We start from the raw sequence: 16,607 nt of genomic DNA on the forward strand, positions 1-16,607 counted from the left end.
ATATATATATATATATACACACAAAATAATATATTTCAAAATGAGTTATCTTAATATTTCTAAAATTAATTTAGGATAAAGACAAGTTGTGTAAATGGGAACGAGAGAATATAATATGATTAGAAACGTAGTATTGAGGTGGAGTTATTATCTTTCATTTAATAATAATTAAAACAAAAAAAGACAAAATAAAAAATAAAAATGTAAGTAAAATATTATTTCATTGAAAAAGTATGAGGCTATTATCCCTTATACTCGACTGGACTTTTTCAATATATTTGATCAAATTGGATGATAGACGTACATCTCATTAATTGAGATTCAATTTTGTCACATGGTCAAAAATTTTATTAAAATAATTTTATTTCCTGCAATTTCTAAGTAATATATATATATATAGGACAATATTTAATTACAAAATAAATTTTATTTTCACATTGTCAGAGAGAAATAAAGAATAATATCCAATTGAATGGTTGTGATCATGATGCCATTTATTAAAACATTAAACTCATGCAATTGATGTTCAAACTTCTTTTTTTTTTTCAATTAGAAATATATTTATCAATGAAGTAATGGAATAAGTCAAGGATTAGAGTAGAGAATTAGTATATATTAGAGCGGTTTTCTGTACATGAATGGTAGAGGGGATTCTAGTCGGGAGCATTTGCTATTATGCTTATATATATTATCTTATGCTTTGATTTTATTATTTTTTTTTCTTTTATTTTGGTTATCTTTGATATTTTTACCGTCTGTATTTTTTTCTTCCATATTTTCATTCTAGGTTTTTTGTTTTGTTTTTCTTTTAAATCAAGTTCTGGAAAAAGAAAATAAGTGAAGGATCTAGCGGAAACAATTTCTCTCTATCTCATAAAAATAAAGGTAAAGTATACGTATATCTCATTATGTCTAGAGTCTACTAAAAATTTACTAAGTATATTGTTGACGTTGTTACAATATCAATGAAGTAATGGAGTTTTTACCTTTAGGTATATTTAATTAAAATAACCTCTGCAAGCATTGGTTATAAAGGGATACCCTTAATCTTGATTGATAGGATCTTAATGTAAATATTAAATATCGAATAAATAAATAAAAAAAGATAACTTATCACACAAAAACACAGGTGTCAAATTTTATGCAATTTTCTATGGATAAGTTATTTTGACAAAATGTTTGATAGACTCCTTAACTTTGTCATTTAGAGTTGATATATCTTTTGTTATGAAAGCGATTCATATATATTCTTATCCTTGTATAAATGGCTCGATCACATATACTCCTACCGTTACAAAAGAAGCTCACATATATTCTTCATCTAATGGAAGTGGAATAAATAGTTTTAAATTTATTTTTTTTGTGAATTTTTAAAAAATTAATGTTGGGTATATATGATCCTTCTAGCAAAGTTCAAGGTATATTTTAACTTTTTTCGTACATAAATAATCTTTTTACTTTGATTATCATTATTTGAGTTTCTTATTCTTTTTTTTCTTTCATTCTTTAGTGTAAAGAAAAAAAATTAAAACTAATATTTTTGCAACTATATTGTAATTTAGTTTTTCTATTTGTAAAAAAAAATTGGGACATCTCTAATAAAATATCACAAGAAAACTAGTGAAACATAAATAAATTTGACCATCAAAATAATAAATTTAAATTAGTTCTTGAAAAAAAAGTCAAAAAATACGCGGAGGATCAAATATATCTCATATGGATTATATTCTTTTCAAAAAAATAATTTAAAAATTAAAATTAAAATTATTTTTTTCACTTCCGTTAGAGGAAAATGGTATATGTGTGTCAGTTGTATAACAGTAGGAGTATTGGGCATATATGAGTCACTTTTATAATGAGGGATATATCAGATCAAAATAGCAAAGTTGAGGGATATATCAGGCTTTTTTTCCTAATAATAATGAGTAATAAATAAGCCTAATTATGTGAATTTGTTAAACATATGATTAGTACTTTCGATGGAACAGAAAGATTTGTTAATCTTATTTTGTCTTTTAATTCTGAAAAAGGAAAAGTCAATATAACTGACCGTCCCCAGCGTAAGCCAAAATTATTTGTTCTTTTTTCTTTATTAAGAAGTCATGAACATTGACTAAATTCTGAGGAATGTGGGTTATATTATTAGATGGGTCGGATCAGGTTAAAATTAGGTAATTTAAATAAATGTGTTATTTTTGTTGATTTGAGGGTTTCCATCCAATTGAGGGGTACGAGTGACAAGTGTGTAGATGACGAGGGTAAAAACAACTTTATTTTAACGGTAAGGGTAAAGTCAATTAATAAATGAAAGTTGAAGGGTATTTTTGACCTTTTTCCCTTTATTTTTTAAAGTTTATTTGTAAAATTATACTGAAACTATTATTATTGTAGATATTATCTACATAATTAGATCATTATAAACATAGATAGATTAAGAGACTTTCATTATAAATTCACGTAAATTAATAGTTTTTGCTCAAATCAGATCATTTAAGTATTAACTTGAAATTGTAGATCCACCCATGATAATAAAATGGTGATAGATAATTTTGTCTGATAAGGATTTGAAGTGGAAAAAAAGATAAATACTAACTTACTATGAGAAGTTAAATTATACTATTATAATTCAAAAAAAATTTATATTGCTAATCGTATATATAAAAAATATGAATCTCCATAAGAGCGGAGCAATGATTTAAACTTTAGTGTCTCAAATTTTAGGATAGTAAATATGAATTAGTAATTGAATTCAGAATTTAATTGTTGTATATATTTAGTTGGCTTTTTAATACGAATTCAAAGTTTAAACTAAAATTATTGAATTAGATCGACTCCAAATGTAACCTTTTAGATTTACCCTTATTTTTCGTATAAAATATATGTATAGTAGCACTTGTGGACAAGAGCGGAGCATCAATATCAGGTATAGATTTGAACAAATTTGCTTAAATAACCTAAGTTATATCTACACAAAAATATTCACGTATAAATATTTGATCACATTAGTATTTAACAATCTAACACAAATTACGGATTCGATAACAAATTCAATATCATATAGACTTTTAGGGGTGAGAATGGGATAAACACAATTATCCTTCTTACATCAATTGCTTTATCTATCTTATTATTAATCACATGTCCTGTATTAATGGATTCACGATTATCACCGAAGATTGTAATGAATATGATGAATAAAAAATTATCGCTTTAAAGAGGTACATAATAAGCTAACAAATATTTGTCGAATGAATTCTACTAATCCATAATAAAATATTTAATATGATAAAGATTAAATCTGTCAAAAAATTATTTCATGACTTTGGTCATTAAATTTGTGAATTTGGAACATGACATGTCAATTTATGAGTATTATTGGCCATTAATTAGAAGAGACTTTTTTTTTTGTTTTAAATAGAGTATTTAGCAGTGCCGGTCAAACAAATAGGTGAAAAAAATGTACTCACTCCAACTTTTTGTAAACAATCTTCTTAAAAGATATTTTCAACAAACCTAAACAACAGTATTCGCTTCGAATTTCTTATAAAAATCAATTTCAAAATTTAAAATTCAAACTCGCCTTTTCAAAATTTGCGCCTACCCTCCAAGCCAAACTTTAGTTATACTTTTTGGTTTGAAGTATAAGACTCTCAAACGAAACTTCAGAAAAAAATCGTAGTTCAAAGTTTTCTTGCCAAACTTTCTTTTTGCGCACTATGTTATAGCTACATGATAATACCCAAATCGAGTATCTATGCACTTGCCCCATCGAGTAGTTTTACAATAAGTTGGACTAACAAATGAATAAGCTAACAAGATTATATTTTCATGAGCTAATTTTTTCACTGTTTCTAAAATTTTAAAAAAAAAAAACAACAACACCTAGCATTTTATTATGATCATTTAAAGTATCACAACACATTTAAAGGGTACCCTACCTATGAAGGAATTCAAGAACAAGTCAGTCAACCATTTAATGTGTTATTTCCCTAACTCAATTAATTCCTACACCACTTGAGGATTGTATATTGAAAACTTCATGTTTTTTGGCAAAAGTCATTTGATAAGATTTGTTCAATTATTTGGTTTTGAGTTTAGACATTTGAACTTTTCTTGCAAAAGACCTTACCAAGAGGTAAATTGTGCACATGAATTGTGAAATTGTCAACTATTTAATGCAACCATTTAATAATGGGAATCATGAATCATGTAATGTACAAGCATTCCAATGCATTGTGCAACACTATAAAGCATGAATAACTCAAATTACTATGTGACCATATTGGACCAACAATCAAAACTCTAGGTAATTTTTCTCCTAAGTCATGCAAGTAAAACGGCGATGTCTGAATCACCTTACGCACACCTTGACTATTTCATAACATATATGTTGTCTCCCACTAACACACAAAGGCGCATTATAGACTATGGCTTCAAGTTCGAGATTATACCACATCTCGTTTGATGGAGAAAATGTCATAAATAGTCCCTCAACTATAGAAGTAGGTCTAAAATGATCCCTTAATTATATTTTTGTCTAATTTAGTCCTTCAACTATTCAAAAAAACTTATCAGACTTGGTCCTTTAACTATACATTTATCAATTTTAGTCCCCTAACTATACATTTATCAGTTTTAGTCCTTTAAGTTTTTTTTAAAACTTATCAAGTTTGGTCTTTGTCCATTTTTTATACAAATAATTTAGGTTTATATTATGGAATTCATGTCTTTAGACATTAAATCTTTAAGCCATTTTTTCAGTTGTTTCTCTCTCCCTGGTCCCTGCCACTTTTACTTGAAATTATCCTTATGCAAAGAACCTTAACCTCAACGATTCAATAAAATAAAATTTTATATGCTTCATTCTATCCTCCATTGAATAAAATTAGAACTTATATCTTCCGTCCTCATTAATTTTATTTTGAATCTTTGAGGTTATTGTTATTTTCACAAGAGTAATTTGAAGTAAAATAGCAGTGATAGAGAAATAACTTTAAAAAATAGGTTAAAGATTTAATTTCACCAAGAGTTCCATTAATATAAACCTAAGCTATTTGTATAAAAAAAATGGACAAAGACCAAATCTGATAAGTTTTTGAATACATAAAAGAGTACAACAGTTAAGTCTATAGTTAAGGGACCCAAGGTGATAAGTTTTTGAATACTTAAAGGACTAAAACCGGTAAGTATATAGTTAAGGGATCAAAGTCGATAAATTTTTGAATAGTTAAAGGACCATTTTAGACTTACTTCTATAGTTAATGGACTATTTATGAGATTTTTTCTTTGTTTGATGTACTAGGTCCAAAATCTATATATTTTTTTGTTTTTATTTGGTATTTATTTAAAAACACATACAAGGCAAGCTAACACTGGTAACGAGTAACATCAAGGGTTAAACCGATGAGAAGAAATCACCCAGTGTTAGTTGTGGGATTTGAACTTTGGTCTTATCACCAACTTCATTGAGTAAACGAATTGGTTTATATATATGCAATGATTCATATACCAAAAGAGGCTAGAAGCATGAGAAATTGTAGGAATTTCTTACTTCACTGGTTGAAGTTTATGTTAACATATATAATACATAGATATAATGACAACAATAATAGACTACAAAGCAAGACAGGAGATGATAGTAACAACAAATCGACGATAAATGAGGTTGTAGACTTGTAGTAATAGTCTCTATTCATTTACGTTATCCTAAACAGCTGGAGAAAGGTTGATCAATTTGGCCGCGGAATACACTGCCATCCTGTACAATGTTGAAGGTAGTGTTTGAGATCATCGCTGGGACGTTCAACAGTCCAGGTTTGGTAGAACTCGGATGGATTGAAGACGTTATTTTCGCTGTAAGTAGACAATAAACCAGCCTGAGTTCCACAAACAAACAAGTCATCTTCAGATTTAATGCTACCAGTACATGCTTCCTCCTTGTCAGCTGCCTGTAGGATGACATAAAGTGCCAGTTAGGTAGTGAAAGAGACTCTTTCAGCTCAAGTGATCATTAAAGATTAGCAATTTAAGAGTTGATGGTACATAAGCAAAGCAAAATTTCAAACATCAATAAGTTGTTATTTAGAATATATGCGACAAAGACGCTTTAATAGTGCACCCAAGGGTGTGGCATAGTGGTCAATCAAGTGTGTGAGAACCACGAGATCTTAGGTTTAAATACGAGCAGAGACAAAAAGAAAAAACACTACATGATTTCTTCTCATCTGTCCCGTGGAATTAGTTGAGGTACACGCAAGTTGGCTTAGACACAACAGTTATCAAAGAATAGACGCCTTAAAAGTTCCGTGAGCTTTCCTTACATGACTTCCACTTCCATTAATAATGTTGATACAAATATGAAGCATCTAGGGCCCTAATAAGGGCCCCTAAAGGGTGTTCTATACAACTGGCTGATAGAGACAGGATAACCACCAAAAAGCCATGTGCCATATATTGAAAGGGGGGGAGAATGAAATGCCTCTTTCTCTAACTGTCCCACTTTGACATTTTGGAGGGAGGCATTGAAATGAAGGGAAACACACGTATAACTAAATGCATATACGGAACTACGAAAGAAAAAATTTAAAGGGAGATTGATATGGAACAGGAAATTTTCAGCTCAAACAGAGATAACTTTCCATCAGTTTGATCACTAATTCTCTCAAATGGAAAAGCCAGCAGAAATTTTGATTTACAAAGGACATGCAATTGACCATTTAATTAGGCTGTTGGTTCACTTTTTAGATATAACAAGAAAATGGGTGTGGAATGAACTCGACGTTGGATTTGCTCAACTTACATCAAGTTCTTTTTCTCCAAATTTGATGAGCAACCATAGTCCATAAGCATAGAAGTCCACTAGAAAAGAAGCAGTGATGAAGGAGAAGAAAGAGGGACAAGTTTGTTCTGAGCTAGTCCAATAACTAATATAAAATATAACTAAAGAATTAGGTGTCCAAGCCAGCTTGCGCGCACCTCGACTAATTCCACAGGTTACCTATTTATCTCTATGAATACTACCTCTATAAATGAAATAATGGTAAGCCTAGGGCACGAACATGGCTCAATAGTGTCTATACAATGCCCCTCTCTTCTTCGCTCATCTCATTGGAAACCAAAGACGCTTCATCATTACAATCCATTCCTGGAGAAGCGCGCACATGCTACTTTTCTGCTGAATGACATCAATAGTGTCTATACATAGCCCCTCTCTTCTTCTCTCGAAGTCTAAGAGGCACCGCATCCAAACGGACCAGGCACATCAAGTACCTCGAAAATGAGTAGCATAAACGTGGGTTTCCAATTGCCAGAAGGAGCAAGAAAATCTCAAAAAGTTGTACCATCCCAAAGACTCATTGGAACCAAAGACGCTTCATTATTACAATTCATTCCCGGAGAAGTGCACACATGTTACCTTCTGTTGAATGACAAATAAGCTTTACCTACAAGACCTCAATCTCATCATCGGAATCTGTCTTTTGATTATAATCACGAACAGATGGAATAGTTTTATTTAAAGTTAACCCATTTTCTTACCATAACACTCAAATAACAAGGATTGACACCACAGGCTATATTTTGTGACTCCATATTGGCAGAGTTTACATGAAGCAGAATTAATTATAGATTAGAATATAGATTGAAAATTTCATTTGCAGTTTTGGATTCTAGGTTAAGACTACTCAAATCTACTGTGCAATTCAAGTTGCTGTTCAAGAGAACGAATTGGTAATTTTTGCATTAAAGAAAAGAATAGATGATAATCACATAGTTGTGGGAAGCAAAATAAATACTCCTAAGTATTAGTAGATTTACCTTCTCTGTTAGATATTTAAAGGCCACCTTTTTTTGTCCAGCTTCATATATGTTGCATTGTGAATATATCTGACACGAGAGAGATTTATGTCATCAATAACAACAGCATGGACAAATATTACTGAATTTACACAACCCTATTTCCCAGCCCTTCAAAAGACGAGAGGAAAATGTTGCTAAAAAGCAGTACTACCTGTGATTCTACACTTGCGCAAACAGCATAAATTCCCCAGTTCCTGGTGTAATTATTGTACAAATGTACTTTGGCAAATCTAACACGAGGATGCCGCTGTCTAGTTCCGTCAAAAAAACAATGGTGAATGGTGACCCTCATACATCTGTCACCACAATTAGAAGAATCTCCTCCAATAAGCATTGTTTTATTATGCTTTGAAAAGTGACACCTGGTTGCAAAAACAACATCCAAGATTGAAAAAAAAAATAGATGTCATAACAAAGATATCTGATAAAGCTGATTCAACTGACCTAGAAACAGTAATATCTGTGCTCTCTTTTGTGATGTCAATTAAACCATCGTCATAATCGCTAAGGCTACAACGATCTATCCAAATATGCCTTGACTTTGGTTTAATCTGAATGCCATCAACATCAGGTCCTCTACCTCCCTCAAACTCTAGATTGCAGATGATAACATGTTCACATTCTTTCAACCTCAAACCTTTCCCTGTGAGTTTGATTTTTTGGCCTCGCCCGTCAATAGTTTTGAAAGAGGACACACTCAAATGAGAACGGAGCTCAATGGTCCCTGAAACTTCAAAGACAATCCACAAAGGTTCTTTTTTACGACATCCATCTCTAAGTGATCCTGGCCCATCATCTACAATAATATGAGAAAGATAAGTCCAATAGTATTATGAAAGGCACTGACCAATCTAAGATAATGACATAAGTGGGGTCTGGGGAGTGTATGCAGACGTTACCCCTACCTTGGGAGGTAGAGAGGTTGTTTCCAATAGACCCTCGGCTCAAGGGAAGATGTGGAACGGAAAACATGAAAGATAAGAAAGCCAAGAGCAAAAGCATAGAAGAAGCTGCTCATGTTCATAAGCAGGCAATAATGCTGTTAGCTGGCTTTGCGAAAAAGAATTTCCATCCCAATACACACCAAACTAACAAAGGGAAAGCCAAAAGCTTTCTTACATATCCATTATCTATTTTTTCTAACACTGGTATAGAATGACAAGAAAGTAATTTAATTGACTTTGACTGCACATGTGCAAGGATAGTGATACTTTGAATGAGGCTAGGAATGAATCGAGAAATTAATCTTTAATGGTTCTACCTCCGATTTTTAATGAAAATAATGAAACCTTTTTCTAGAAAGATCAGAAATAAATGTATTAAGATGTGTGTACGCACATAAGATTTGCTAACAATTGCTCCTAAAATATATCTATATCAGGGTTCCCGTTTAAGAAAGCTTGTTAACTTTCTATCGACTCCCTTCAGCAAGTCATCGCCAGCAATCAGGTCTTATCCATTGGTGTCAAAGGTCGAGTTCCTTTTTTTGTCTTTCCCAAAAAACTTTCTTAATGAAGTGATTCCAACTTGCAATGATCTTCTAATTGTTTTTTCACTAATGCTTGATGATGATAGTGAGCTCAGCTCTGCAAACATCCAACCTAGTGTACAACCTATTCAGACAGTACCAAAGATGGGAAAACTTATGTAGCAAATGAAAAGGAAGGATATAAATTTTGTCCAATAATGAGGCATAAGTAATTGAAGTTGTCTCAGAAGACCTTATATGAATTGTGCATATTCACCAATCCAGAAGTATGAAAATATGATGAGATAATCTAAAACGGGAAGTTGCCTCAAATGAATCTATTGGTTCAATGCAAGCTTAGCTACTTCTTTAAAAATCAACGCATATTTAGCTAAGAACAAAACCCAATAAAAGACAATGGCGACCATACCAAGAAGTTCAGATTAAACAACTCTCCGGGAAAAGTGTGAGATACAGAGTCACCTGATTTGCCTTAAAAGGAATTTTTTTTAGCATTACTGAAGCGGACATGAATAGAGACAAATGGTGTTAGAGAGCATTCTAATAGCTAATCAGAGCTAATTTAGGATCGAGACATATAATTGATTGATCAGCTGAAGTTTTTATCAAGGTAGAATAACTTAAAAGAAATGGAAAGCTAGTCCATGTTGTGTCAAACCAATTCAAAAGATTTCTCTCAACCAACCAAACTACTTAAGAACAACATCAAAATCCAAAATCGAATGCTTTCTGATCATCTTTCAATTAGGCAAGAAAGAACTTGTCCCTCCCAACTTAAGATATCATAGAGTAATTTACAATAACAACAACTACACTTCAGTCCCAAACAAGTTGGAGTCAGCTATATGAATCCTCGTTATTCCATTTAAGGTCAAGCATAGTGTAGACAATATCAACAACAACTATACTTCAGTCCCAAACAAGTTGGGATCGGCTATATGAATCCTCACTATTCCATTTAAGGTCAAAGCATAGAGTAACTTACAAAAACATCAATAACTATGCCTCAAACCTAAACAAATTGGGGTCAGCTATATAAATCTTTCAGTATTCCATTTAAGATCAAGCATAGTGTAACTTACAACAGCAACAACTACTACTACTACTATGCAAAGTCTCAACCAAGTTAAGGTCAGCTATATAAATACTCGCTATTCCATTTAACGCCAAGCATAGTGTAACTTACAACTACTACTACTACTACTACTTTTCATAAGTCTCAACCAAGTTAAAGTCAGCTATACAAATCCTCACTATTCCATTTAACGCCAAGCATATGTAACTTACAACAACAACTACTACTACTACGCATCAGTCTCAACCAAGTTAAGATCAACTATATAAATCCTCACTATTCCATTTAACGCCAAGCATAGTGTAACTTATGACAGCAACAATAACTACTACTACTATGCATAAGTCTCAACCAAGTTAAGGTCAGCTATATAAATCCTCACTATTCCATTTAAAGCCAAGCATAGTGTAACTAACAACAACAACAACTACACCTCAACAGGGGCGGATCTAAGAAGGGGTGTGGGGGTGCCACGCCACCCCCGAACTTCGACGGAAACTCTATATATACATAGGTATATATATATAATATTTATATAAATATAAAGCGTGCCACCTAGAGAACAAAATTGGCTTGTGGTGCCACGGTAGGAGGGCAACTTTACAAGGTTGATGTTGCGGGTTCGAATCCCATTTGTACCTATTTTTTTGAGAAATTTGCTGCAAACGTTTTTTAAGAGAAAAAAAGCTCCAACCACGTTTTTTTAAGGAAAAACAGGCACATTATTTATTTATTTTTATAATTGTTATTGACTTAAATTAAATTAATTACATTATTACTCCTTTGACTTTTCACTTGTTTATTTACTTGTAAAGTTGACTTTGATTTTACGTGTTGATATGACAACTGTGGAGAGAGCATTTTCGTCAATGAAGTACATAAAAAATGAAGTGCGGAATAGTATTGGTAATCAATATTTAAATGATTGTCTAGTGTGTTACATAGAGCGTGATGTATTTATAAATGTTAGTAATGATGTCATTATCGATCATTTTCAGAATATGAAAACTCATCGAGGACAATTGAATGATGAATATTTATAATATTAGTAATATTATTGAAAGTTTTAAATTTGTTAACGTCATGCTTTTAGTGTGGAGTGTGGATTTGTAATATCTTATTATTTATATTTTATTGATTGATTTATGATATATATCGAAAAGACGAATAATTTAATCAAATATAAAATTAATTTAATCGATAAGTCTATTTGACACCCACGGACTCTAAATCCCGGATCCACCACTGCACCTCAACCTCAAACAAGTTGGGGTCAGCTATATCAACCATCACTATTCCATTTAACACCAAATCATAGTGTAACTTACAAGAACTACACCTCAATTCAAAACAAATTAAAATCATCTATATGAATCCTCAGTATTCCATTTAAGGTCCAAACACACCCCTATTACAACAACCAATTTCAACCCAAAAATAACTTATCACCCCATACCCAAAAACAAGAAATCAAATTAAAATTGAACTAACCATTAAGATTAACAACTTGATAAACATGACCATCACGACCACCAATGGAAGAAGCACCAAAACCCTCTGCTTGACCAGCAAGACCACGCAAATTGGAATCAACATGAGCATAAGGCAAAGCCAACCCCATCTGGGTATTGTGGGTTTGTTGTGTAGGTAAGGAAAATGGGGGACCTTGTTGATTATGATGATGATGTTTGCTGTGAGAGAAACGGTTCCCCATTTAATGCACTATTACTAGTAACCGATAGTATTGATTTTTATGATGTTTAACGCCAAAAAGATTTAAACTTTTTTCCATTAAATTGTCACTTTCTTTCTCGTCTCTCTATCATTCTTGAAACTGAAACCTTGCCGACACTATTTTATTTTTTTTGTTAGCACAAATATGTGGAACGAATAATTATCTGCTTTATAAAATTAAGAAATAATTTATAATTTTGGGTGTATTATTATCAGAGAGTGAGCATTTCTTTTTTTTACGACAAGAGAAACTCAAGGCCGCTACTCTTTCAGTGCGCACAAAATAAAACATCCGCTTTTATGCAATAGCTCGCAAGCCACACATGAAAAATAATCCACACTAGATAAATTTGGTGCGATGAGCTTGATCCAGAAAACAAACACCCTGCTTTCGCTGGCAAGAAGTTTCAAACTTTACAAGTCTAAACCACTGAGTCACCTCGAAGGGTACAAGGGAGTATATTTTAAGGTGTTGATTCCCGATATACTTCACACACTTTGCATATTATTCACATAAAAGTTGGTCTTTTACTCCTTTAATTCATTTTTACTCGTCACTTATTTCAAATTTTTTTTTACATATTTACTAGTCATTTTCGACATATCAAGAAAAGATAAAAAATAATAAACATGTTTTACCCTTAGCATTAAATATTCCCTATGTCCCTAATTACTTGTCCATTTTTGAATTGACACACCTATTAAGAAAACAATTAATGACATAGTGAGTTTACCATTTTACCCTTATTAATTATGAAGTGGATGAAAAGTTCTACATTTTTCAAAGTAATTAGTCATTTAATTGATGGTATAATAGGTAAAAAAAATTGTTCTTTCTTGATTTGTCAAAATGGACAAGTAATTAAGAATAACTATAAAAGGAAAAATGGACAAGTAATTAGGGACAAAGGGAGTACTATTTTTTAAATGTTTTTTCATGATCTAATACTAAACATCATTTAATAGAGATAGTGGGATAAAATATTTATATCAGTAATTATTTTTTAAATAGATGTGTCAAATTAAATAATGAAAAGTGAAAATAAACGACTGGAGTACATAATTGACATGCACATATATTTAATTCTGTTGGCTACAGCCTACAGCCTACATATATGGTTAGTGTCTTTATATACACACACATCTAGCCTCTATTTATAAAACAAGATCAAATATTATATTAACGTAGTTTTAATTAGGATTAAATATTGCATGTACAGGAATACAAAGTATTTTTCATATCTTAAAAAAACTTGATATATATTGAAAAATAGGCCGTTAAATAGTGCTTCTAATAATTTCCATATATATATATAAAATAGGGAAAATTGTATGAAATAGCAAATTATTAATTCAAATTAAATGTTATAGCCATAGTTTATTTTAATTGTAATTCGCAGTAAACATTCCCTTTTTTTGCCATCTGATTCGGTATACAATTAGCCATTTACGGTATACAATTAGTCATTTTATACATTTCGATATAAAATGTATAAAATGCGTTTGTGTTTGTATAAAGCGAGAGAAAAATGTATATACAAATACAAATACATATATTTTCGTCATATACACTTATAATTATACAAATACAGATCTTATTATACAAATTACAATGTATAAATGAATTTATATAAAACTGAACAATTTGTATAAAATTGGATGTTTGTAGCGAATTATGCAAATCAAAAACTCCATAGCAAACATAAAATTTGTTATGGAACGTAATTATGCAAACAATAGCTATAACATATAAATATGATTTTTATGTTTGTTATATGTGAAAATTGTTCGTTGATACTTAAATAATAGTACTTCGCTTTTTTGTAGTTGTACCTTTTAAATTTGGGACTTAAAAGCCCTTCCACATTTTACTTCTCAGCCGCAAAATTTGTCACTTGCAATGCATGTGGGCCATTCTTTTTCTCCACTTTCCCTCTATTTATTAATGCATATAATATAGGTCCCACTTCTTATTTTGAATAGCAACTTTATTTCCTTCTCTTTATTTCTACCTCATAACTTCTTTCATTTTATTTTTTATGGCAAAATCATTTTTTAATATGCTAATTACTTTATTTGTTTACCAAATATGAAAAATTATGTCTTTTTTGTTTGTTTGTTATATATCTAAAAATTGTATAAACATAAATAACACTATAAATCATAACAATTAACAACTTAAATATTTAAAAGTTATATAATAAAATTTAATTGACTCTCGAAATTCTATTGGTATCAATTTATAAATCACAATAATTAACAATTTAAAAAGTATAAAATACATATAAAAAATCACTTAAAATCTTATCAGTGCTACACAAATTGGGACAGGAGAAGTAACATATATGGTCTGAAAATTACGTTAAATATTTAAAAGACATATAAAAAATGATTATTTTTTGAAATTCTATATATGCTACTTAAATTGAAACAAAGAGAGTAATGTATATTATTTTAAAAATTATATAAAAAGTACTAACAACTTAAAATCTTTTTAAAATCATATAAAAAATTAGCTAACTTTTCAAGTTCTATGACACTCCCTTTGTCCCATATTAATTGACTATTATTGTAAAAATAGTTGTCTCATATTAGTTGATCACCTTGCTAAATCAACAAAACATTATTTAAAATTTTCCTATATTACCCTTGCCGTTAATTCCTTTTGAAAGTGTCACATTTATTTGTAAAATTCTCAGAAAGTTTTTAAGGGTTGAATTAGTAAAGTTATTTTCTTATTTATAATTTCTTCAGTACCGTGCAAAATGAAAAATAATCAATTAATATGGGATGAACGAATATTGGGCACCGTGCTAGCACGGGATCATGTATCTAGTAATAAAGAGACGAGCGAGAGTTTGAAGAGAGAGGAGATATAATGGGCCATTTGTTCAAACGTCTTCATCATGTTCATGGCCCAAATACCCACCATCTTCACAACAAAGCCCATAATATTGGAAAGGAAGTACTGGACTCGCCCCAATAAAGCCCATAATATTGGATTTATCTAAAGAGCTCGTACTTTTGCATAGTATTAGAGTGAGCCGTAGGGGTGTGAAAAACGGAACCGATTAATAAATCGAATCGGAAAAAAATGTTATTGGTTTATTGCTATTGGGTTATTGAGTTAACGGTTTCTTAATGGTTTTATAAAAAAAAATTATCGGGTTATCGGTTCGGTATTGATTTTCAATATTGGGTTATTGGGTAAATTGCTAATCCATTAAGGGGTCGTTTGGTACAAACATTGATAATGCAGAGATTAGTAGTGCAGGGATTATTTTTTGTCAAGTGTTTGGTTCATTACTTTCCACTTAATCTTGTGTTTGATTTAAAACTCTACAAAAAATTCTTTCCTATTATACCCTTGTGTTATTATGAGATTGTTAGTTTCATATAATTAGGTCAAGGTACATAACCACCGGACAATATTTTTTTTATAGGATTTTCTATTCCATTTAACAAGTTAAGTCAAATATGTGTGTATATATATATATATATACACATAAAATTGTTATTAATTTTAAGGTGTGATGTACCACTACTATATATATATATATATAAAAAAAATTGTTATTAATTTTAAGGTGTGATGTACCATTAAGGAGATCATTAATGGCACGGTGTATTTCTAATTTTTTTGTTGGTCAAGTATATCTTCAACTTAACATAGATTTAAGACTACTTAAATTGTTCAATACCTAAAACTTGTTTTTTTTTTTTAAATAAAAATAAAAATAGTTCAAGTGGTTAATCGACAAACTATCTTGAATAAAAAAAATCAAGAAAAAATGGAGAATTTTTTTTAGGGAAATCATTAAAATTACACAAAAACGAATTTGGAGAATTAAAAAAGAACATTTATAACCATTTCAATATAAATAAAAAGGAAATTAAATTACAAAAAAAATTTAGGAAAAGGAATAAGGGGATAGTTTAGTCATTTAGGGATCTTATCCAAGGTTTGTTAAGCCTTGGATTAGTTATCCCTTCATTTTCTAAGGATAAGATAAGACCACATATGGTGGATAAACAATCCGTGAATTAAATTAAATAAAGTAACCAAACAATGTATTAGATGGACTAAATTTTAATCCATGGATTATTTTATCTAATACCGCCTACCAAACGGGTCCTAAGAGTTAAGACTATAGTAATTTAATACTTTTACATATGGGTGTACAAAACCGAACTGAAAACCGAATCAAATCACAAACCGAGAAAAAAAATCCGACTAGTGGTTGGTTTGACTTGGTTTGGTATTGGAAAAAAAACCCAACTATATTTGGGTTGGTTTGGTTTTAACTAAAAAAAACCAACCCGAGACCAAACTAACCCGACATTATATATATATTTTTAAAATTTTATTTTATACATAAAAATATTTACTTTGATATAATTTTTAAATATTTCTTATACTTTTTCATAGTTTTTATCTTTTAATATATTATT

The 16,607-nt window shown here is 30.6% G+C and overlaps 1 protein-coding gene across 2 annotated transcripts; it reads right to left on the reverse strand.

The window, feature by feature from the left end:
• Nucleotides 1-5,523: 5,523 nt before the first annotated feature.
• Nucleotides 5,524-12,300, reverse strand: LOC102593229 (probable pectate lyase 4). 2 transcript variants are annotated; one of them, XM_015307991.1, is made up of 6 exons: nucleotides 11,913-12,300; nucleotides 8,763-8,867; nucleotides 8,302-8,653; nucleotides 8,009-8,219; nucleotides 7,816-7,884; nucleotides 5,524-5,948 (listed from the first exon to the last, which is right to left on the reverse strand). In XM_015307991.1, the coding sequence occupies exons 1-6, from the start codon at nucleotides 12,133-12,135 to the stop codon at nucleotides 5,730-5,732; spliced, it is 1,179 nt and encodes a 392-aa protein (XP_015163477.1). In that variant the 5' UTR covers nucleotides 12,136-12,300; the 3' UTR covers nucleotides 5,524-5,729. The 2 variants fall into 2 exon arrangements, with proteins under 2 accessions (XP_015163477.1, XP_006345674.1); XM_006345612.2 differs by lacking the exon at nucleotides 8,763-8,867 and having other exon boundaries at nucleotides 11,913-12,298.
• Between the last annotated feature and the right edge of the window lie 4,307 nt (nucleotides 12,301-16,607).

The sequence above is a fragment of the Solanum tuberosum genome, unplaced genomic scaffold, assembly GCF_000226075.1.
Source record: "Solanum tuberosum cultivar DM 1-3 516 R44 unplaced genomic scaffold, SolTub_3.0 scf00071, whole genome shotgun sequence".
NCBI classification, from domain to species: Eukaryota; Viridiplantae; Streptophyta; class Magnoliopsida; order Solanales; family Solanaceae; genus Solanum; species Solanum tuberosum.

What these genes read in the sequence shown, in the direction of transcription:
- LOC102593229 (XM_015307991.1), bottom strand. Translation starts at nt 12,135, where the DNA reads ATGGGGAACCGTTTCTCTCACAGCAAACATCATCATCATAATCAACAA. An exon ending in ACAGATATTACTGTTTCTAG is followed by an intron (nt 8,220 to 8,301) that starts GTCAGTTGAATC and finishes TTTTGCAACCAG; the next exon opens with GTGTCACTTTTCAAAGCATA. An exon ending in TTAAATATCTAACAGAGAAG is followed by an intron (nt 5,949 to 7,815) that starts GTAAATCTACTA and finishes GTCATCCTACAG; the next exon opens with GCAGCTGACAAGGAGGAAGC.